We start from the raw sequence: 23,461 nt of genomic DNA on the forward strand, positions 1-23,461 counted from the left end.
GTCGGGGCCCGGAGGTGTCGCGAGAACTCGGCGCGCCCGCTGGGCTGAGGAGCTGGGTGGCTCCAAGTCTCGCGAGATCTGAGGGGAATGGCCGCCCTCAGGGCCGTGAGGGGGAAGCGGCGATGAAGGAGCATGGCCGTGCCTCCCAGGGCAGCCCCACCGCCCTCACTCACGTTCAGACCCCGCTCACTCCTCCAGCCGGGTACCAGCTGGAATGTCCCTGTAACATCAAGGCAATACAAGCACAGCGGGCAGGGCAGAAAGAGCAAACCCTTAAAAATAATGGGTGAGGGAATTTGTGTGTGTCTGGGCTCACTGGCACAAACCTCCCACAAAAGTAGGGTTGACTGCACCGAGACAAGAAATGTTTATTTGGAGTGGCTACAACCAGCAGGACGGAACAAAAAAAAGCACTTTTCCCTCAGATTTCACACTGCTCCCTGGCCCAGGTACACATCGAACTCCGTTCACTTTGCTCACAGAAAATAAACATAGTTTATAGGACAAGGGTTATAGACCTAGTTCTGTAAGCCAACACATCGTTGTTATTTTCTATTCTATAAATCCTCCTAGACTAAAGAAGCATTTAAATGAATTCTTGGGGGGAAAAAGCTTGTTTATCAACTAGAGATGTAAAGATCACACCCCTCTCCTATGGGTGACTGCACTCACATAATACATTCCCAAAATAACCATCCCACCTTGTTAGTGCTCAGCCAGCTGCATTTGGTATTTTAAAAAGATAAAGCCAAGTAGGTTTGTTTCTTTTTTTAACAAAAGCTCCTTTAAACACCTAAAAAAACGCCTCTTAATGCAGAGTTACGTATTTTTGCATACTAAATTTTCTGTGTTGAGCTTTCCTCATAAAGCTGCATAATTATTTTCAAATCTGTGGAGAAAGTTGCCGTCCTTTAGGAGTTTTTCTGTGGAATTTTGATTGTCACCTAGGAATTAAAAAAAAAAAAGGGGGAAAGTTACAAGTTTGGTTTTTTTTTTAGAAAAACCAGTGTATCCCAGTCAGGGACAGGTTTGGAGATTGGGAAAGCTCAGGAAGAGAGGGGGGAGCTCAAGGTTTGGGTTCCAGCTCTCACCAATGGCACAGGGGCATTTTGGAGCTGCAGCAGAGGGCTGGGAAGGCCTTGGCTGCAGGAATACTCACATTTTTCACCTCCACGTAGGCCTCCAGGCCGTACTCCCCCAGCTCCCTCCCGTTGCCAGAGGCTTTGTAGCCCCCAAAGGGAGCCTGGGCTCCAAACACGTCGTAGCAGTTGATCCTGGAAGGGAAAGGGAGGGTGAAACAGCTCAGGGAGGAGCTCAGCTGGGTGGGATTCCTGATTTTGTCCATTCCCCCAGCACGGAGCAGCACTGGGATGGAGCAGGCAGGACACAGAACCCACCCACAGCTCTCAGGAGCCAGGGCCAGGTGTGCAGTTTGCACCCTCAGCTGTGACTCACAGGGTTCTCCACCCTCCCGGCAGGGATTCCTGCCCAATATCCCTGCCCTGCCCTCTGTCCTGTCCCTCCATCCCCTGACCCCAAGTCCCTCTCCAGCTCTCCTGGAGCTCCTTTAGGCACTGGAAGGGGTTTAAGGTCTCCTTGGAGCCTTCTCCAGGGTGAACAACCCCAGATAGCCACTCTCACAGGAGAGATGTTCCAGCCTAAATAAACAAACATCTGTTTTTAAAAATCTATATTTAAAAAACCTATCCAAAAATCTATTAAAAAAACCTATCCAAAAATCTATTAAAAAAACCTATCCAAAAATCTATTAAAAAAACCTATCCAAAAATCTATTAAAAAAACCTAGCCAAAAATCTATTAAAAAACCTAGCCAAAAATCTATTAAAAAACCTAGCCAAAAATTCTGTATCTTTAAAAATCTGTAAAAATCTATTTTAAAAATCCATTTTAAAAATCCATTTTAAAAATCCATTTTAAAAATCCATTTTAAAAATCCATTTTAAAAATCCATTTTAAAAATCCATTTTAAAAATCCATTTTAAAAATCCATTTTAAAAATCCATTTTAAAAATCCATTTTAAAAATCCATTTTAAAAATCCATTTTAAAAATCCATTTTAAAAATCCATTAAAACCAAATATTTATTAAAAATAAATATTTATTAAAAACAAATATCTATAAAAATACACCCAAATGTTGCCAAGTTCCCATTACACCTGAAGTTTTGCCATGACCCTGAGCACAGCCTAAATCAAATGATCCCAAAGAGAGGCCCAGGGTGCCAGGGGGTGCCAGGGGGTGCCAGGCTCACCAGACAGTGCCAGCCCTGAGGCTCTGGGACACGAAGTTGGCTTTGTCCAGGTCCCTGGTGAACACGGCGGCTGCCAGGCCGTACTTGGAGTCGTTGGCTCTCTCGATCACCTCCTCGATGGTTCTGAACTTGAGGATCTGCATCACCGGCCCGAAGATCTGCAAGGAGCCAGCACAGAGTGGGGACCACAGGAACCACGGGCTGGGACTGCCTGAGGCCCCCACGGAGGCGAGGGAAGATCAGTCTGACAACATGCTCTGAGAAGGTTCATATTATATATAATATATTTTATATATTACATATCATATGCTGTACTATATATAATATATAACATGTATTATATATCATTCTATAGAATACATAATATATTACATATTACATATCATATGCTATATTATATATATATTATATATCATATTCTAGACTCTATATAACATATATATCATATTCTATATTCTATAATATACACTATATATTATATATAATATATTCTATTCTTCTATATTCTATATCCTATATTATATATTACATATTACATTATTTATTATATAATATAACATATTATATATCATATTATATATTATATATTATATTATCTATTATATTATATAGTATGTTTTATATTTAATTATATTTTACATTTTATATTTTATTTTATTATATTGTACACTTCATTTTATATTACATTATATTGTACACTTTATTTCATATTACATTATATTGTACACTTTATTTCATATTGCATTATATTGTCTAATATATAATACATTATATATAATATATAATGCTCTACTAAACTATACTAAAGAATTCAGAAAGGATCCAGGCAGAAGGCTGAAAGATACTCATGAAAACCTTGTGACTCTCCTCAGAGTCCTACACAGCTTGGCCCCTGATTGGCCAATAAGTAAAAACAATTCACATGAAACCACTTGATTGATAAGCAATCTCCAAACCACATTCCAAAGCAGCAAAACACAGGAGAAACAAATGAGATAATATTGTTTTCCTTTTTCTCTGAGGCTTTTCAGCTTAATAAAAAAGCTGTTTATAGATACAATTTGAGATTTAACATACTAATTAAGAAGGCTTAGTTCCTCCCTCTAAGTAAAACATCTCACAATAAAATTACATTATTTTATCAATCATGCAATAAACCTCAACAGCTCATTAACAAAAGAGATCCCCCTAAAAGAAATAACTTATAAAAAAATTAAAAACCACTGCTCCACCTAGTTTTAATGGATATTAATAGAACAAATAGCTGTATTTACATGCTGCAGCACTCACCTCCTCCCTGGCAATGGTCATGCTGTCCTGCACGTCCCCAAAGACAGTGGGCTGGATGAAGTAGCCCCTGTCTGCAGCGGGGCTGCCACCACACAGCAGCTTGGCTCCCTCCCTCTGCCCCGTGCTGATGTAGCCCAGGATCTTCTTGAACTGCTCCTCATCCACCTAAGAGCCAGGAGGGGACAAACAGCTGCTGTGCTGCAGCAATGCCTCATTGCTTGGCAGCCTGTTGCAATCTCCAAAGGGAAATGGTCATTTTTAAATGCCAGCACCGAGTTCTGGAATTGTCCCCCTGGTTAATTAACTCCTCCCTGCTGCACCGGTGCTAATGGGCTCGGTTCAAATTAGGGTAATCAACAGAGCCAAGGGTGCTCCCACTCTAATCTACACAATGACTCAAGGTTGGGACAGTTTCATGAGATAACAGCTCAGGGCTTTTCCTGCTCCCACCTGAGGCCCCTGCTCGGTTTTGAAGTCAAAGGGGTTCCCGACCACCCTGGCCTTGGCCTTCTCCACACTCCTCTCCACAAACTCGTTGTAAATGTCCTCCTGCACGTAGGTCCTGGAGCCAGCACAGCAGCACTGCCCTTGGTTGAAGAACAGGGCAAAGTGGGCTTGATCCACAGCCCAGTCCACTGGGAAGAGGGAGAGAAAACAAATAAGCAAACAAACCCAACCAGACCTGTGACTTTTTTAGCACAATTATCACAGAGACTGCTGGGGATACAAAGTCCTTTCAGTTGACAGCATTTGCCATGGGTTGGTAGGACAGGAGTTGCAGACTTCATTCTTTATTAAAGCACCCCAGACTAGAGAAAAATATCTAACCTGAGGCAGGTTACAGTTCTCATTGGAAATTATCAGGTGTTAGGGACTAATTTTCCTCCTTACTTAACTGCTCAGTTAAGTGAGTGTTGACTCATTGAGGCCAAAAATGAGTTTATATGCAAGGGATGAGGGAAGCAGGACTTCACAGGAGAAGAAAAGAGTGGTGTGCTCCAAGAGAAATTAAAACAAAACTGGGGCAAGGACTGGAGGAAGATACTGAAACAATTTTTTTTTTTTTTTTTTTTTTTTTTTTTTTTTTTTTTTTTTTGTTGATAGCTGAACTACCCAGCACTGGGAAAAGAAGTGGGAGTGGAGGAGTGCTGAAACACAAATGCAGCAGCTACAGCAGAGTGGTGGTGTCAGGGCTAGAGCCTCACACTGGAGACCTTCCCTTCCTTTTCCTTTCCCCTCCAGCTCTGGAAGAAGCCAAGGTAAAAGGCACAGATCAAACACTGGCCAGCAGCTACTCACTGTCTGCATCAGACATGATGATATTTGGGCTCTTCCCTCCAAGCTCCAGGGTCACCCTCTTGAGGTTACTGTCTGCTGCAGCCTTTTGGATCAGGTGTCCAACCTGCAGGGAGAGCAGAGCAGGTGTTGGAATTGACTCCCACATCAGCAAGAGGGCTCTGGGTTTACATCTCAGCCAGCATTTAATGCTAATCCTCATTGTCAGGGCTTTGAGTCTGCCCAGAGTTTCACCTCCAATAAGAAACAAGAGGAAATATTCTAAAGAATCAAATCAGAACAAAAGAGTCTTGCCTAATGCAAATACACATCTCACAGCCTGCAATCAGCTTTGAATGAGGTGAAGAAGGCAGAGCACCTGCGGTATCTTACAGCCATGAGCTATTCCATGGTGCCAGGGCCGAGGGGGCTCCCTTACCTCCGTGGAGCCGGTGAAGGCCACTTTGTCAATGTCCATGTGGGAGGAGATGGCAGCTCCTGCCGTGGGCCCATAGCCAGGGATGATGTTCACCACGCCCGGGGGGAATCCGGCCTGGCAATGCCAGCAGCACACAGCAACATTATCCCTTTGACAAACCAAGGCTTGCCCTCCCCTCCTGTGTTTGTTACAGCAGCCTTCACTCCTTTGATTTCTCCTTTCATTTCCCAGGGCTTCGTTTTAATGCTGTTTGCAATAACCAGGACAATTCCTCTCCCCACCCCACATCCCAAGCACAACTTGAAGGTGTGAATACACATGGAAATACAGATATATGTTCACTTTCTGATCATCCTGAAGTTCATTATGTAATCAAACCTCAAAGAGTCCTTCCCTAATCAAGACTTACATCACCTGCACATGCATTTATATGAACAAGGGAGTTTTTTTGATAAATCAACCCAGCCTTCCTGCAGACAGCCCTTCCCTGCTCCTGTCTCCAGCAGTGATGGAATCCTGGCCTCGTCCTCACCTCTTTGATCAGACTGGCCACGTAGAGAGCACTCAGGGGGGTTTGCTCTGCCACTTTCATGACAACCACATTCCCAGTGGCCAGGGCAGGCCCCAGTTTCCATGCTTGCATCAACAGTGGGAAGTTCCACTGGAAAACAAAGAGAGATTAAAAGTTTCTGATTAGTCAGTAATGAACCAGCTCCACTCAAATCAGCACTTAGGGAAGAGTCTTGGATTTTTCCTCATCACACAAAATTTTGGGGTTAATTCTAGGCAGCAGTTTAAACTTAATTGTGGTTCTGAGTCAGGTAATTCCTATAAACGGGCCTAAACCCCTTGGGTTTTTTTGGGTTTTTTTAATCAGCAGATACAAATTAAACCTCCCTCAGAGCCCATGAAATCAACAGGCAGTTCTGCTCTCCCAGGGTGAGTGAGGTAAGAACAAAGCAAGCCCAGCTTTGTTCACCTCTGGGAGGAAGCAGTGGTTGGCAGCAGAGGGGAACTTGCAGTGCAACACTGAATTCTTGCAGCCCTGCAGGAACTGCTGCTACTCTCTACTCACAGGGATGATTTGCCCACAGACTCCCACGGGCTCGTGTCTTGTGTAGCAGAAGAAGTCTCCATCTAATGGGATGGTTTTGCCATGGAATTTATCTGACCAGCCTGCAAAGTATCTGGAAACAATAACAATTTGGTCACTGGAATTAAAAGAACAGGTCTGCTGCCAACAGAAAATAAAGGAGGCTTCCTCTGTCTCAGTCACTTCAGACACAATTCAGTGCAGATATTTCCCAAACAGGTGATTCAAAGAATGGACAGAAAATAGAAATATTTGTGTGCTAACAGGTCACCACCACTTGTGTGACTTGGGGAAGTCTGAGTAGCAAAAAGTAGAAACAAAAGAAAGAGTAGAAGCAAAAAGCAAACCCAAAGTGTCTGATATGAAGCCATCAGTCAGACCCAGATCCCACAGCCCCTGAATTTGGAGGTGTCTGAACCTGCAGAGACTCAGTACCATGGCCCAGCTGTGGCTGTGGCCTCCAAACCCACCTGAGACATTTGACCACCATGTCCAAATCCACCAGGTAGGAGATGGCGTAGGGTTTGCCATTATCCAGAGTTTCCAGGGCCTGCAAAGACAGCAGAGTTTCCTGAGGAGCTGGGGGAACTCAGGTGTACAGCCCTGAGTCAGTTCTCAGTTTGCAGCCTGTCCTGTCTGTTGGCTTTTTGCTCTCAGCTCCCCAGAAATGCCTCCCCACCCTCTGTGAGTGTGTCCCAGGTGTGAGCCGGGGGTGAGGCCCAGCCCAGCCCCCCGTGGTTCCTGCACTCACGGCCAGGTAGGCGCGGTCCCTCTCGATCAGGTCAGCCAGTCGGTTCAGCAGCTTCCCGCGGTGCGATGCATCCATCCTCCTCCAGGGAGAGCCCAGCTGGAACGCTGCCTTGGCTGCCTTCACTGCCTTGTCCACATCTGCCTGCGGGGGAGCCCGGCAAAGGCTGAGGAAGGAGTAACCAGCCCCCTCTCCCTCTCTGCAAACAACAAAAGCTCTCCCTGCTCTGCAGGAGAAAACTGCCCGCAGCCAGGCAGCACAGGAGGGGAAGAACCTGCAGCCTCGGCAGCTGCCCTGCTGCAAGGCACTCCTGAGGGCAGGGCAGCACACCCTGGGCCCCCTTCCCCAGGAGCACCAAGCTCAGCACACACTGTGAGGACGCAGCTTCCCCAGCCAGGTGAGCACACACCGTGAGGACGCAGCTTCCCCAGCCAGGTGAGCACACACTGTGAGGACGCAGCTTCCCCAGCCAGGTGAGCACACACTGTGAGGACGCAGCTTCCCCAGCCAGGTGAGCACACACCGTGAGGATGCAGCTTCCCCAGCCAGGTGAGCACACACCGTGAGGACGCAGCTTCCCCAGCCAGGTGAGCACACACTGTGAGGATGCAGCTTCCCCAGCCAGGTGAGCACACACTGTGAGGATGCAGCTTCCCCAGCCAGGCTGTATCATGAGGAGGAAGCAGCAGCAATGGCAGAGGAGCAGATGGGTGCAACAGCTGTGCAACCTCTGCCTGTGCTCACCCTCTGTTATTTCAGCTACACAGAGTGCAAATATCATCAGGTTATTTCTGCAATGTCACCTGCTGGGTTAATATTTGCATCCTAGAATGAGGCATGGAAAAAGCTCTGGAAGTCTGCTTTGGGCACTTTTTCACAGCCCAGTCCAAAGGAGTTTTTTCCTGGATCAGCTGTCTCTGCTCCATGATTTGGTCCTGTCAGGGCATTTGCTGGTTCCTACCTGGTTCTCTGTCCTGGCTTGCTGCAATGGTCTCGCCAGGACAAGCCAGGCTGCCACAGAGAAGCAAACAACAAAGGGTTTCCCTCATCACTCCTCCCTTGGGGAACACACACAGGTTTCCAGACTGTAGGAAAAACCCCAAATTGCTGGGAAACACCACCTCAGCTCTGCCACAGACTCCCAGGAGGGCCTTGCATAAGGAAGGTGATGATTACAGGACTTTATTCCCCACCATTTCTTCTTTTTTTAAGCAGTAGCCAAGGAAGGACACAAGCAGCACTTGGTGTGGGATTTACACAGATCAGACACTGCTGCAAACACGGAGCTGCCCAGGTGGGACGTGGGGTGGTGCCTTCCTCTGCATCCCCTCTGGACCTGTTCCCATAGAGAACAAACCCATCTCAGCCCCAGAGCATTTACCTTATCACCCTCAGCCACCTGGCAGATGACTTCTCCCGTGGCTGGGTTGATGGTGGGGAAGGTTTTCTTGCTGACTGCATCGTGCCATTCGTTATTTATGAAAATCTGCAAGGAAAAAGCCAAGCAGGGTGAGCCTTCGAGCCAGATCCCAGGGAAATCAGGGGAAGCTTTGCTTCTTTGATGGCATCTGAGGAGCCTGGTTAATTAAAAGTGCTTAACTTGACTTGTGTGGGCTCCAAACCTGCAGCAATATGAAGGAGATACTTTAGCCTAAAAGCACACAACACAGCCTCGAGTGAATAAAAGAATTCACAGCTCAGCAAACAGCACGTGAGTTGGAAGAGGTTCCCATCCTGGTGGGTCCTTGCAAAAGCTGGAAGCCTGGCTGGGGCTGTGCAGGGACAGCTCAGGAGACTGAGGAGTGCGAAAATGCTTTAGGCACAGACAGTAGAGTGAGTTGTTTTTTCCCAGAGCAACAGAGCTTTTACAGTGTTTCTTATGAGTCTTAAGGGTCTTTTCCAATCTAAAGGATTCTGTTATTTCCCAGATTAACCAACTTTAGGCTCCCCATACATCAGAACCAGGTGCTAACAGCAACTTTTTACCGACTCTTTCTTTCTAAGGGTAATTTTTTTTTTTTCAGGTCTGTGGCAAGAGAATGGGAGTGCAAAGATCGAGGTGCTCGCCAAGAACTTGCAGAACACTCAGACAACCACCAAGAGCCTGGGCACGGCCACCGGGGAAGGAGTGGCCGGGTGCCTTGGAACGCTGCCTTGCAGCAGCACCTCGCACAGGTGATCCCACAGGATTTTCCTGGAGCAAGGGTCCGGTCTCTGCAGATAACCGGCCAGGCACTTTCCCCTTCCCTCCCTCCCGTGTCCTTCCCCGGGGTTTTTTCCTTAGGTTGTTGAATTGCTGAACCCAGCGAGGGAAGGGGGCAGAGCCGGGTGCCGATGGGACGCACGCCCTGTGCCCGCACCTGGGCTGCGCCCAGGGTTCCTCTTTTCCGAGGCTTTGGGCCCAAATCCGCGGCCGCTCCGGGCTCAGCGCCACCCCGGGCTGGCCCAGCCCCGCACGGAGCTCGCTCGGCGGACACGGAAGCCCCGAACCCCCGGCCCAGCGCGGTGCCCCAGGCTCCCAGCGCGGCCCTACCTTGTTATAGGCGATATCGGGGCGCGGGTTGGGCGCCGGGATGGGGGAGGCAGCAGCGGCCGAGAAGGGAGCCCGGAGCAGGGCCGGGCAGAGCCGGGAGCCGCGCACCGCCGCCCGCAGCATGCTGAGCTCAGCTGGGCCGGGCCGGGCCCCGCAAGCCGGGACAGCCCCGCTCCGCCCGCCCCGCTCCGCCCCGCTCCGCCCGGCACCGCTCGGCACCGCTCGGCACCGCCCACCGCGGCTCGCTTGGCCACGGCACGAGCAGAACCAGCCTGGTGTCCTTGGTTCCTATGGAAAAGGCTCGATCCGGCTCGGTTCGAGCAGCACAGCTTGGCTCGGCTCGGCTCGGCTCAGCTCAGCTGGGCTCAGCAAGGTCCTGTTCGGATCAGCTTGGCGTGGCTCGGCACAGCTCAGCACCGTTCGGGTCGGTTCAGCTCCGTTCGGTTCAAATCAGGCTTGGTTTGGTGCACAGGGGGTGCCTCATCCGTGTCCAGCACTGTCCCTGTCCCTGTCCCGTCTCTGCCGTGTCCCGGCCCATGCCCAGGGAACTTTGTGCCTAGTTGCAGGCAACAACCAGGAAAAAAGAGGGGGAAAAAACCCCAGAAACGTCTCCACTGAGCTGGGAAGGTGATGAGGGAGAATGTGGGGACCTGGACTCTCGGTTGCACGGATGTGCCGCCATTACCGTCCACCCAGACACCAAAAAAAGCCCTCCCGTGTGTAGGGGCAGTGGAACAAAGCCAGGGAAGTGCTTTCACAACAGGGAGTTTCTGGGTGAATGCAAATGAGAGGCTTTGTGAAATCGCTCCCAACAATGGCTAAAGGCCTTTCTTTCTGGTTTGTTTTAGATGCCTTGTGCAACTTCAGCGTATCCAAGTGCAGGGAACAGAGGTGTGCTCAGGTTATCATCACTAAGGAAGCCACAGACCAAAAATACAGAGAGGTTTTTAACCTCTAAAAAAAAAAGACCCGTGGTATTACCCTGTATAAGAGACTCAGTGAGGAGTCTGTGAAGGGTGACAGGGATGGCTCTGATTTATTTAAGGGGACAGAAAAAATGTAGAATATGTGAGTTCAGGAGTAGTTTCACCCGCTGTCCTGGACATCCCAAGTCGCTGAAAGTCTTGCTGGAGGTTCCAGCATTTGCACTTTCCAGGCATTTCTCTTCTATTCAGGGGAGTATCAGCCCAGTTGTGCAGGGAGGAACAGCCCAGCCCAGAGAAGGCAAAGCTCCGGCCCCAGGTTATCCAGCAGGACACGGATTAGACCGTGCTTTTCCCGGATCAGCTGGAAAGAAATCCTCTTGTGCTGGGTCTCAGGCTCCCTCATCCCTGTCCGCCCGTGTCCCTGGCAGGGGGGTGGATTCCCGGGCAGTGGCTCCTGGGCAGCCCTTTAGAAAGTGGCACTCTTGGGGTCCCCAAAGAGACCCCACAAGTGGACCTCTTGTTCCGATGTGTTCTCCTCCTGTCACAGCCCTGCTCGTGTTAACCCCCCCGCGGGAGATGCCAGACCTGTTGTCCCTGCGGAGATGTGCCCGTGTCTCTCACAGGGAGCGGCTCAAGGTGTCCCCAGGGCACGTCACAGAGCTGAGCTCCAGCTCGGGGCTAAGCCCTGTCTGTGCCTGATCCCGGCATGGACAGCCATGGCACTGAGCACTGGGGCGTGTTCAATAAAGCCTTTGGCTCTCTCGAGCAGCCCCGTCCCTCCCCCGGGGTTCGGGGCAGATCCAGCAGCGTTAAACCCCCAGGGCAGACGCGGCCCTCGGCCCCCTGAGCCTGCCCGAAGCAGGTGGGAGGCGCTGGAGTCAGGTGCCTGCTGGGAAACCATCCCAAATATCGGGGCTGGGCACACACAGGCTCAGCTCCCTCCCCCTTCCACGGCAGAGCCAAATGCCCGAGGTTGAGGTGGAATTTCACCCCGGAGCTTGGGAGAATCCAAGGCTCGGGTTACCGGCTTCCCTACAGCCTCATGGTCCTTGTGCTGAGCCAGCACGGCCCCCAGGGCTCCCTGCAGCGCCCCTTGTGCTCCTGAGGGCTGGCAGGTGGTGCCCACCCTGGGCAGATGGGCTGTGAGGCTGCACCCACGCTGGAAGGGCAGGAGAACCCAAAGAACCTTACCCGTTACTTTAATAATTAATTAATACAACATATAAATTGCTCATGCTCATAAAATTGTTCTCACAGTTCTCCCCTGGCTCTGTAAAGCACTGAAAGCTCCCACTGATCCAGTCTGCACCTCCATGGTCCCCAAAGAGACCCCACCACACTCATGGGACCATGGATCCTCCCAGTTTCTCCCAGCTCCACAGGGCAGGCACTGCCTCAGCTCTGGAGTCTCCCCTGAATCCAGAGGCTTCAAGGACTGGATTCAGTTCCTTCCACCACTGAGGATTCTTCCAGCATCTGCAAGTTGCTGGAGATTGTGCTGAAGAAGGAGAGATGTGCTGAAGGACAAGAGACATGCTGGTCCATGGTCTTTATTCCCAAAACCAAGTTGTGCACCCCCAGCCAGGTCACTCCCAGCCAACTCTCCCTGCTGCACTTCTGACTCTTGCAGCCCCACGATCCAAGGGTGACTTGGCCCGGTGTTGAGCCAAGCAATAAAAGCACTGAGCACAGATAACACCAACCACCACTGGAATTGAGCTCACAGGCTGCCCTCAGCACGGCCTCTCCCATGCCAGAGTGGCTGGTTTGGGTCCCCATCCGAGGTTTCCCAGGGCTGCAGCTCCTGGCTCAGCTCTGGTTTGGGAGTCCTGCCCTGTGACCCCCTGGGGACCCTCAGCCAGATGTGGAGCTCAGCTCCAAGGGAACTGCTGGGCTGGGATCTGCACTGTGGAGATGTTTTGCTCCAGGCACCTGTGGGAGAGTGAGAGCAGAGCCCATGTGGGCACACAGGGCTGCAGGACCAGGCAGCAGCGTCCCAGAGCCTTCCAAACCCCTGGGGACCCAGTGCTGGGGAAACAGCCTCACTGGGGACCCCACAGCACACAGGACAAATCACCCCTCATGCTCACTGACCCCAGGGTCGCTCTTTTTGGGTCAGGAAAGGCTCAAGCCTGAGGAATCTGCTCACCTTGGTGCCCTGATCCATGGCCTGTGCAGCCATCAGTGCCACTGCCTTGGTCCTGGGACTCTGTGCCTGGGGGAGGAGGATGAGACCCATGAGAGCTCTGGTGCCCCTGGTGCTGCCCCTGTGATGGGCAGCCATGGCTCTGAAGGAGGAACTGAGCTTCCCTCTGCTCCTCTGGAGAGGATCTCCTGGGAGCTGGGGACACTGTTGTCCCCTTGGCAACTTGTGGGATCAGTGTGTGGAGTCTGCTGGCTCCTGGTGTGGGATGAGGCAGGATCAGCTGAGATCCTGCCCTGCTCAGCCAGGAATGCCTCAGCTGCCAACTCCCAGGGATGAACCTCCCCTGGCAGTGCCAGCTGGCAGGGGCAGCCTTGCCCTTGCCCTTGGCCGTGCCCAGCTCTGGAGCACTGTGGCAGTTCCAGGCTGGGAATATTTGGCTGTGTAACAGTTCTCTGCATTATCTTGCTGTTGCAGGCAGCAAAACTCCTCCCCTGGCTTTCACAACACACTTCCACAGCAAAGGCTGACAGTGCAGGGATGATGCCAAGGGAAAGGGCAGTGGGATGGACGTGGAGGTGACAGGGATGAGGGGGCTCTGTGGTGCCACACACCAGGAGCAGCATCTCCACAAGCCCAAGGCTTGGAGCAGAAAGAGTGTGGCAATCCTGATGTTTGGAGACTTGGCAAAGATGAGTGTTTCGAGGAAGGGCAAGGAGATCTGCTTATCTCAGCACCTCCAAATTCCCCACAGCTGCTGCTTCCCTGCCCTTTCCACCTTCTCAGTGGATCAGCTGCCAAGTGCCCTGACACGCTGGTGTCTGCTGGTTTCTGCCAGAGCACAAGGAAACACTTTGGAAGGGCACCTGGGTATTTATTTGGCAGCTGAAAGGAGGTTAAGTAACCCACTAGAATTTGATAATGTCACCAGAATAATTAGGAATATAATCTTGGTAGCAGCCCAAGGGTGGGGCTGTTTGCTTCCACTCACACTGTGAATGGAAGCTGGGGAGGTGCAAGGGACCTCCCAAGGAAGCACCAGAGGGAGACAAGGGAATTAACTCAGCCTTTCCCAGAGAGAGACAGGAGCAGGAACAACCATTTCTTCCTGGACTGGCAAGTGTTGAAAAGCCCAGCCCAGCCAAGCTCTGGGCACACCATCAGCAGGGATGGCAGGACCTGGGTAAGCAACCACAGCTGGGCTGGTGTTAATCTGCTCCTCTTGGAAGGGAGTGCCAGCTCCCAAAATCACTGTTTCCCAGGGTATGAACTCTGTTGCAGCCAAATGAACCCAGCCCTTTCCCTCCAAACCACTGGGCTCCAGGAGTGCCAAATGTCTGAGGTGATCAGGAGAGCCAGGACGCTTGGAGGCCACAATCCCCACCCCGGGGCAGGTGCAGCAAAGCAGCTTCAGCACAGATGTCTCACCTGCAGCTCTGGCAGAGGATGTGGAGTCCCTCTGGAATGGGAACTCGGAAAGCCCCTCTGGATGCCCATATTTTCCATCCTGCAGCAAAGCCCCTGGGCCATCCCCACCAGGCTGCTGGGGGGAGTGACCAGGGGGGCTCTGGGCACAGGGGCTGCCCCAGGCCGTGCCCAGGTGCTGAAACTCCTGCCCAGGTGAGGCCCTTGCCCGGCCCAGGTGCTGGAATGTCGCAGGAGCAGCTTTGTGGGGGGGAGGTTCTCAAACACACGGAATCCTTCTTTAGTGGCAAAATCCCAAGCCAGCTCAGCCACAAACTCTGTGTCCTTGGGGCTGCTGTCACCTGGAGCTAGTTTCCCTGGGGACAAGAGAACAGGACACTTGTTTGGAAAAGCCTGTGTTAGGTAGTCACATCCCAAACAGCATCACCTGCCCTCCTCTGGGACTTGGGGAAACTCCTCTCTAAGGGATGTGGAAAATAACATCAGATTAAATTCTGGTAAAGGCTCCCAGGCCACACCTGATGTGTGCAGACAAACAGCACCGAGAGCTCTCACCACCTCCCTGTGAGTCCCTTGGAAAGGCTGGTGCTGAGCTGGAAGGTCTGAGAGCTCCATCTGTAGGACACAGCTCTGGGCTCCCAGCTTTGGGCTCTGCTCAGTTCTCCCAGGAAAGGAAAGACCCCACAGCACAGACAGCAGGCAGGAACAGGCCTGTGCTGGAGCAGGGAGGCAGCCCTGTGGCCCTGGCTGTGCCCTCCTCACCTGCCAGGGAGCCACGGTGACATCCCTGCAGCATCACAGCCCGGCGGAAAAAGGCAAAGGCCAGGTAGAAATTCCAGTTCTCTGGGTGCTCCACTCCCATGTGGCCACAGTACATCTGGGAATACTCCTCTGCCGTGGGAATGCCCAGGTGCCCCAAGTCACCCTTCCTCAAGCCTGGAAGATGGGAAGAGGTACCAGGGAATCAGCTGCCAGAGCAGCTCAGAGCTCCCAGGGGATGCTGAGAGCCTTGTGGCCCAGCCAGGCCCCTCCATGGAGACACCTGCACCCTGCAGGACCTGCACAGCTGCAGGGCTGGCTCCAAATGGAACTCTGGGCTTTGGCACCAGCCCCTGCCCCAAAATGCACATGGGGCAGTTCTCCTGGTTAGGGTGAAACTGTGACTGACAGAGATCTCTCCTAAATGATGGAACCTCTCCGTTTAACCCTGTATTTTTCTTTTTAACCCTGTATTTTTCTTTTTAACTAGTGTATAACTTAGTGCACAAACCAGTCCTGATCTGCTTCACAACTTTCCCACCCAAAAGAGTTGCCCAGCTTCCCAGCTGGAGTGAGAGGGAAAGCAATGCAAACCCAGAGCCCTTTCCAGCTGCACTGAGCCCCACTGCCAGCTGAGCTGCTTGGGCAGGAGCTGATCTGCTCTGAGCTCTGGTTCCTCTGCGTGTGCCAAAGGTGACTGTGCCCCTCTGTACCTCTGCGAGCACCAAAGGGGGCTGGCAGGAAGAAGCTCACACAGTTATTCGCCAGATCACACAGGGGATCTCCTAGAGTGGCAAACTTCCAGCCCAGCACAGCAAGGACTTCTGGCCTGTCTGGATGAAAGACCAGGTGGTCCATCCTGTATCAGAGGGAAAAAGAGATCAGGAAAGTCTCCAGAGGAGGGAAAAATCCCAGTGCTCAGCAGCAGTAGGTGCTTTCAGTGCTCTTCACTCTCTTCAAAAATTGCAGAGTCCTTTGGATGGCAGCACAAAGTGAAACATTAATTTCTGCAATCAGAGGATGGAGGTTACTCAATATTGAACTCCCTGGTTAATAATGGACTAAATTGGGCTTTGGAGAATGAAACCAAGTTAGTCAGAGCCTCAGATCAGGGCTGATTCCTGAGTACTGCAGGAAGAGCTGATGATCCTCCAGTGTCAGACCAGCATTTGCAGCTGCTGGATGAAGAAACTCAATCTCATTCCCTGGAGATGCTGACCCTGACCCAAACCCCAGCTTTTGGGCTGCTCTGAAGCCACTGCCCAGCCCAATCAGCAGCTTTTGGAGTTTGGGGGTCATTTTACACTCAGTCCTTGTTTCCTGCTGGGATGTGCTTCAGGGCAGTACCTGAAATCACCGTGCACCAATGTTGTCTTCTGGGATTCAGGAAAATGCAGAGGCAGCCACTGGATGAGCCTCTCCATTGCTGGGATCATGTGAGTTTCCACAGCTCTATATTGCTTTGTCCAGGTCTCAACCTGCTGCTGGATGTAATTTCCTGGAACAGAGGAACACAGGCTCCCAGGGAAAGGCACAAAGAGGCTTCAAAAGGGACACAGAAAAAGTCAAACAGCCAAGAACATCTCAGTCCAGAACCCTGATTTAAGCTCCAAGATTTTAATTGCAATTTCCAGGGGTCTCATACTTAACTGGGCACTGGATTTAATATTGAGGTGGAAAGAATCCAATCCTGGACAAAAATGTAACTTCTCCACTAGCTCCAGGAAGCTGAGCTGTCTCTGCAAAGGGAACTGGAGGGGATGCTTGGGGAGGTTTGGTCAGAGATGGCAGCAAAGTTACTCCTGTACCCACAGTGGGCAGAGATGGCAACAAACATGGCAGAAAGCTCTGGGAGGTAATAGAACTTTGGGAACTCACAGGAAACCTGGATTGGAAGAGCTCTTCACACCCTCCCACCACACCTGGGGATTCAGACTCTGCACTGCTCATTTTCACTTTCCCACCTACCCCCAGTTTGGTCCATCCTGCCCATCCCTTGAAATGCTGACACCCAGAGAAGAAAGGATGCAGAGGCTGCTCTCACCGTGCTCCCCGAGGTCCTGCAGCTTGGCTGCTCCCAGGTCCAGGCTGTGGATCCTGGCCAGGATGTTTGCCATGGCCCCGTACCAGGCCCCGCGGCGGCGCGGCGGCACCGCGGGCAGGGACGCGGCGTGGTGGATGCGGCCAGCACAGTGCTCCAGCAGCAAGAAGGGAGAGCCAAGGATGCTGGGGAAGCAAACTGGGATGTGTGGGGCTGAGGTCAATCCTGCCACTACCCCCCAGATCTCACCTTGCACCTTGAACGTGCCCCCAGGCCTCACCCTGCAGCACCTGGGCGCTCTCTGGAGCCCACTCAGGCTGCCTGTGCCCCTGGCTGTGTCACACTCAGCCCTGGCCCCTCCAGCCCCAGAGCTCCAGCAGCAGCTGCTGCCCTGCTCCCTGCAGTGCCTGTGAGCTGGGCTGCCAGGCTGCTCACGAACAGCAGCAGCAGTGGGCACACAGTGAGCTGCAGTGCAGACACTGAGTCCTGCAGCCAGCAGAGATCTGAGCAGGCTGCAGGCCTGAGGGCTGTCCTGTCACAGATTTGCTGCTGTCACTGCTGCCTGAGGTCTGGCAGTTGGAAAAATCCTTTCTTTATTGCAAACCTGAGCACTCTGAGTCAGCAGGAAGCCCTACAATATTGCTTTATAAGTGCTTTTCAAAGAGAGCTTTTGGATTAATTGCTAAAATGGGACATACCTAAACCAAATCAAATCAAAGTGATTCTGTCCTTTGAACTTCTAGGGTCTCCTCCAGCCCCACACTGCACATATGTTCATTAGATCAGAGCACTTTGTGAGCTCTGTTCCTTCTCTCTTCACCTTTGGGGGAATCTGGCTGCAGTAGCCAAGCACAGAGTGGAAGATGAGGGACAGGATTACCTTCTGTCCTCGCAGAGAGCAAGCAAAGGGGGCACAGGAACACCAGCCTCAGCCAGAGCCTTCAGGACCCTGCCAGGGAGGGACAGAGGTGCAAGGAATCAGTCCTGGAACTGCTGTGTTGGAAGCAGACACACCATATCCCTGTGCTCAGCTCTAAATATGCTAAAATCATGTGGCTGGGGGGAGGTGAAAGGAGCACACCCACATCTTCCCATGGCCTGGAGCCCCCAGTCCTATCCCACACTCTGGAAAACCAGGGGAGATCCTCCCCACGTGTCCTGCTCCTCTGGCCCAGCAAACTGCAGCAGGACCCCCCTCACCTGTATTCCCTTGGGACAGAAGGGCCTGAGGGGCCTGAGGGAGGCTCCTCCTCCTTCTTCAGCACCAGCAAATGACCTCCAAACTTCACCAAATAGCTCCGGGTGGACTCTCCGTGGTCAAACTGCCGTAACTCCAGTGGGGCTGGGAGGTGGGAGCAGAGGGTCAGCCCCTCTCCAGGCTTTCCATCCCCTTCCTGCACCTGGGGCTGAGAGCTCCCTCTGTGTCCCACACCCCTGGGGAACACAGCAGCAGCTCACAGCTGCCTCACAGGACAGGAATATTCCTGGCATCTCTTTGGCAACTTGTGCTCAACCTCTCCCAAAATGAGCAAGTCCTAAAATGTTGTTTCTTAATTCTAGGAAAGTGATGGATCACTGAAACTGGAATGGCTGTGCTGTTTGCTTGGAGATTATGAGCCTTTCCTTAATATTATTCTTCAGTCCCTATGTTATAGGAAAAAGCCAAAAGCTCCAGAATATCCAGATTTTCTGATGGAAGGGCCAAACCCACTGCAATACCTTTTGGGTGGGCACCAAGAACATCCTCAAGGTACTTTTGCAGATGATCCTTTGGGATTTCCATGCCTGGTCTCACTGAACGAGTATAGGGAACAAACCCTTGCAAAGGAAATCCCAGATGGGTTTCCAGCTCTTTGAGCGCTGCTGCTGGATCATCAACCTGAAACCAGGAGGGAGAGAGTAGCACTGGGTGACAGTTAGAAGACAAAATTTCCTGGGAAAGAGAGAGCCCTGCCTGGTTGGGATGCATTTATCTGTGAGTCCATCATGTGAGGAATTCATGGCTCATTCCCTGCCAACACAGAGCTTCCCACCTTTACTCTGCCCTGGAGAGAGCTGTGATGGTGGCACTGTGAGCTTGGGCTGGGATCAGAGCTGGAATTCCCTGAGTGCAGTCCAGGGGAGTGGAGGTCACTCTTCCCACCAGTCCCACTTGTCCTTCCCCAGTGGTCCCCAAATTAAAACCCCTGTGCTCAGTGACCCCAAAGCCTGGGGGTAACCTGGCAGTCCCCAGCTGACTCATCCATGAGGCCTCAGAGTTTCTGGGAATTCATTAACTGGAGCTCATTTTCTGCTGTGGTTGTCCCAACCATAGGGATGGGGCTGTTTCTCCTATAGGGAATGGAGGAACAGGAATGAGGAGAGACTTCCCTGAGGTTACACAGGGTTTGGAGCCATGAATGAAACAGCCCAGAGCAGACTTGGCCAGTGATCCCTGCTTTAACCCCACAACATCCTGCAGGGACAAGCAAGGCTGGAACAAAAGGTTTGGCAAGAGTCAGCCACTGCCAATTGGAAATCCTGAGCTGGTGAAACCAAGCAGCTTCTGGACCCAAAATCCACCCCCAAATCCCACCCTGGCTGTGTCACTTTGTACCTTCACTGTTTTCATGCCAAGCTGGGCTGCTGCCTCCAGGTTCTGGCTGCTGCTGTCCAGCAGGATGGATTCCTGGGGCTGCACACCCAGGCGCTCCAAGCACAGCTTGTAGATCCCAGGATTTGGCCTGGGCACCCCTTCCTGAGGTGATTCAACCACCTACAGCAACAAGAGATGGAATATGCATGAGCCTGCTGTGACCACAGACACCTGGGCAGTGCTGGAATGGAGATGGGAGGGTGGGAAAGAGTCTGGTCTAATTAACATGAGAAATAAAGGATGTGGAGCTGGGTAGGCCGTGGTTCCAGGGACTGTGTGGGTGCCAACTGCTGTGGCCATGGCTCCTCAGCTCAAATCAGCCAAACAGGATCAGCCAGTCCTTGGATGGAAGATATCCAATGAGATGTCCCAAAGTGGGAAACCAAACCAGACCAGTTGTTCAGTGCTGTCCAAGGAAGCCTTGGATGGCAGCACCTTCCAAAGGTTCTGGAAAAGCAGTGTCCTGACCACTGCAGCCACCAGCTACCCCAAAGCCACCTCCACAGCAGCTGTGTTGACCATAACCATCCACCTAAAGTCTGGATCAAAAAAGCGTTGACTCAGTGTCTGAACACTCCCACTGCCCTCCCAGCCACAAACAATCCAAGCAGCCATTCCCCTGCTCTGTAACACTCCAGGAGCAGCAGTGAATCCATTGCATGGATATAAAGCCAACACTAATGGAAACCAACATTCAATTATTTTTCCCCCACTAATTGCTGTGCAGGGCTGCTGCTCCTGTTCCAGGAGCAGCACACGCTGGAGAGGCCGTGGGTATTGGAGCCCTGAGGTTCATGTGTCACCCAATCTGCCAATCTGTGTCATCTCTGCAAAGGTGAAGTGTGCTGGGAAAGGAGACTCTGCTGGGAGAGGAGCATCTGCTCCTCATCTCACACAGCTCAGCATGTTGGGGTAGTGGGTTTTTTAGCACAAGGGGTGCATGAACTCTTTGAAGAGTCCTTACTCTTTTAAAGCTTATTTTTGTTTGTTTGTTTTTTAAAGCAGGCAGGGCACTGAATAATAACATTTATTTCTAGTCTGTGTTCCAGCTTCCAAGTCCTGTGTCTCCATCGCTGCTGTGCCTGTTACACAGAGACTCGTGGTTGTGTGGGCACTTTGCAGTGGATTTGCAAATGTCACTCAGCCCCTCTCCAAGTGCCTACAAGGAATTGTGTGAGGAAATGTTCTCCCAGGCTGATGTCAACCAAACTGTGCTGCTGCTCATCTGCTACCTGCACTTAAAGAATTTCAGTCGCTGCTTTCACAGGTGGAGGAGCAGAGCCCCGTTTGGGATCCATCCAGACTCACCACATCAAAGTGCTGCTGGTCCAGGGCCAGGAGCCTCTCTCCATGCCCCAGGCACAAGCTGTGGCCCAGCAGAGCTGTCTGAAGCCCTTCTGCCCGGATACACTGAGCTGCTTCTGCCATTACGGGGAGCTGTTTTCTCACCTCCTTTTGGATTAAATCCCAGAGAAAGGAGTGCACTGGAACACGGACATTTGCCTGAGAAACAGAGAAACCCCAGGAGTGATGATGGGCCAGAAACGGGGTGAAAATAAGAGTGCTTGGGTAGGTAGGTTATCTGATTATCTGATCTTGCTGTCCTGCTGCCTCTGGCAGCAGAAGGCAGGCAGGGAATCTCTCAGCTAAATTGCTTTGCCCAAATAAACAAATGTTCTCACATTCCTAATCCTGCAGCAGAGATAAAGGGCTGATTTTGGGAGAGAGAAATCACTGGGACTGTGCCTGCCATGGGATCAAGGCAGGTTAGAGACAGACACTGAGAGCTCAGCAGGCAGGAAAGGAATCTGCATTTTAGACTGAGATGTTTAAAAAGGATTTTATTCCAGTAGGAAATTAAGGCAAATTCATCTGCCTGCCTGCCCAGGCACCGGGATAATGGTGGAAATCTGCCCTGCTCTGACAGCAGTGCTTCCTAGATGGAAAATCCAGACCCTTCAACCACAGAATTTCTTTTTAAAGCTCCTCTTTCCTCACTGGACCTGTTTCCATGCAGTCAGGAAGCACAGGGAGAGCAGGGGGGGAGTTTACAGGTTTGAGGCTTACAATCTCAAAGCACTGCTGTCCCAATTCCTGCAGGAACTCCACAGCTGTCAGCTCTCCCCTGGAATACTGCAGAGAGAGGCTGTTCTCCCCTCCAGACAGTGCAGCTTGCTGGATGGTGCCGGCTGGAATGCAGCTCCGGGCCTCCCACTCTGCATGGAGAACAGCAGAGAAGCCAGGAAAGAGCATCAGCAGAGTGGGAAATCAGCTGGGAGTCCCTCTGGGGTCCACACGGTGAGAATGATGTGCTGCACTGGGGTGAATGACACAGCACAGAGCAAAGGGTTTGGGCATTCCAGGAACTGCAGCACCCCAGCCCTGTTTTCAGTGTGGAGAATTCCTAAAGCTGCACCTGCCTTGGGTGGCATCAGGTGGTGGCACCACAGGACAGTTTTGTTACCAGGGGTGTGCAGGGTGGTCACTGTTACTTCTGTGACTTTTGATGGCACAACAGGTCCCACCATCACAAGTTCTTGGGTGTCTCACCAGAGCCAGCTGAAAGAGGCTCCTGAAATTTATCTTCCCTCCAAGCACAGGAACCACAGGAGTTCTGGTGACCAGGGACCAGGTCAAGAGAACGACTGGAGCTGTGCCAGGGCTCAGGAAGGTTCTTTCCCTGATATTTCTAAGCTGGGCACTGCCCAGGCTCCCCAGGGAATGGGCACAGCCCCGAGGCTGCCAGAGCTCCAGGAGAATTTGGACACCACTCTCAGGGATTGTTGGGGTGTCTGTGCAGGGCCAGGAATGGATGATGATCCCTGTGGGTCCCTCCCAGCTCAGGATACTCAGTGATTGCGTGGGGTCAGCAATGGGAATACACACCTGTGGCTGTCCTGTGAGGGGCTGGGAGCAGCACCCCGCTCTCCTCAAAGACCACGGCTTTGTACGAGACCCCTCTGGATTGCTGCTGGATCAGCAGGAACCGCCGGATCCCGGCACACAGAAGGGTCTGGGCACGGGCAGCGCTGCTCAGGGACATGCTGGGAACCACGGAGGGGCCAGGGAAACTCACACCTCAACCAGGGACAGGCTGGAGCACAACTGCAGAGCTGCAGGGGAAGTGTTTGTTTATGCACACAGAATCATGGAATTGTTATGTTGGAGAAGACCTCCAAGACCATCAAATCCAACCTCCCCAGATCCACCAAACACTAGGGCCAAGGGCTCTGAACACTTCCAGGGATGATAGCTCCACCCTGGGCAGCCACTCAAGTGTCCCAGACAAACCAGGGACCCCCAAATGGCGTTTTATACACACATCCCTTCAAGTGCTGGGGACAATGGACTCATCACTAACACACACACTAATTACTGATCATAATCAGTGATTGCAGCCATGTGAGGGTCAGGCTCTGCTCCCAGGGAACAAGGGACACAAACAAGGTGAAATGGCCTCGAGGTGTGCCAGGGGAGGTTCAGGTTGGACAGCAGGAGGAATTCCTTCATGGGAAAGGTGGTCAGGGATTGGAACTGACCAGGGACATTTGGAGTCCCCATTCCTGGAGGTGTCCAAGGAAGGCCTGGACGAAGCACTGGGTGCTCTGTGTTGGTGACAAGGTGGGGATTGGTCAGGGACTGGATTCCATGACCCCGGGGGTCTCTCCCCTCAGGGATCCCTCACACCTCCCGGGGGTCTCTCCCCTCAGGGACCCCTCACACCTCCCTGCCCGATGATCCCGGGGGTCTCTCCCCTCAGGGATCCCCTCACACCTCCCGGCCCGCCCTCAGCGGCCAAGGCTCCCGCTCTCGCGAGAACGTACCCCGAACTCTCGCGAGAAGCAGCGGCCGCCCCTCGCAGCCCCCCGCGCGCTGCCGCCG

General features: G+C 52.0%; 2 protein-coding genes across 2 annotated transcripts; both read right to left on the reverse strand.

Annotated features, from left to right (window-relative positions):
- Positions 1–343: 343 nt before the first annotated feature.
- Positions 344–9,827, reverse strand: ALDH2 (aldehyde dehydrogenase 2 family member). The gene is made up of 13 exons (XM_066562172.1): positions 9,651–9,827; positions 8,499–8,603; positions 7,121–7,261; positions 6,840–6,919; positions 6,352–6,463; positions 5,809–5,937; positions 5,277–5,390; positions 4,862–4,964; positions 4,013–4,197; positions 3,563–3,727; positions 2,273–2,430; positions 1,160–1,274; positions 344–944 (listed from the first exon to the last, which is right to left on the reverse strand). The coding sequence occupies exons 1-13, from the start codon at positions 9,771–9,773 to the stop codon at positions 912–914; spliced, it is 1,563 nt and encodes a 520-aa protein (XP_066418269.1). The 5' UTR covers positions 9,774–9,827; the 3' UTR covers positions 344–911.
- A 2,305-nt stretch (positions 9,828–12,132) lies between these two features.
- ACAD10 (acyl-CoA dehydrogenase family member 10) lies at positions 12,133–23,458 on the reverse strand. Its single transcript, XM_066562257.1, has 15 exons — positions 23,404–23,458; positions 22,466–22,692; positions 21,647–21,795; positions 20,888–21,082; positions 19,541–19,699; positions 18,664–18,823; positions 18,145–18,286; positions 17,825–17,893; positions 16,948–17,129; positions 16,251–16,401; positions 15,617–15,762; positions 14,907–15,080; positions 14,148–14,500; positions 12,726–12,791; positions 12,133–12,508 (listed from the first exon to the last, which is right to left on the reverse strand). The coding sequence occupies exons 2-15, from the start codon at positions 22,620–22,622 to the stop codon at positions 12,431–12,433; spliced, it is 2,181 nt and encodes a 726-aa protein (XP_066418354.1). The 5' UTR covers positions 22,623–22,692; positions 23,404–23,458; the 3' UTR covers positions 12,133–12,430.
- Positions 23,459–23,461: the final 3 nt, after the last annotated feature.

This window comes from Molothrus aeneus, chromosome 18 (assembly GCF_037042795.1).
Source record: "Molothrus aeneus isolate 106 chromosome 18, BPBGC_Maene_1.0, whole genome shotgun sequence".
Classification (NCBI taxonomy): domain Eukaryota; kingdom Metazoa; phylum Chordata; class Aves; order Passeriformes; family Icteridae; genus Molothrus; species Molothrus aeneus.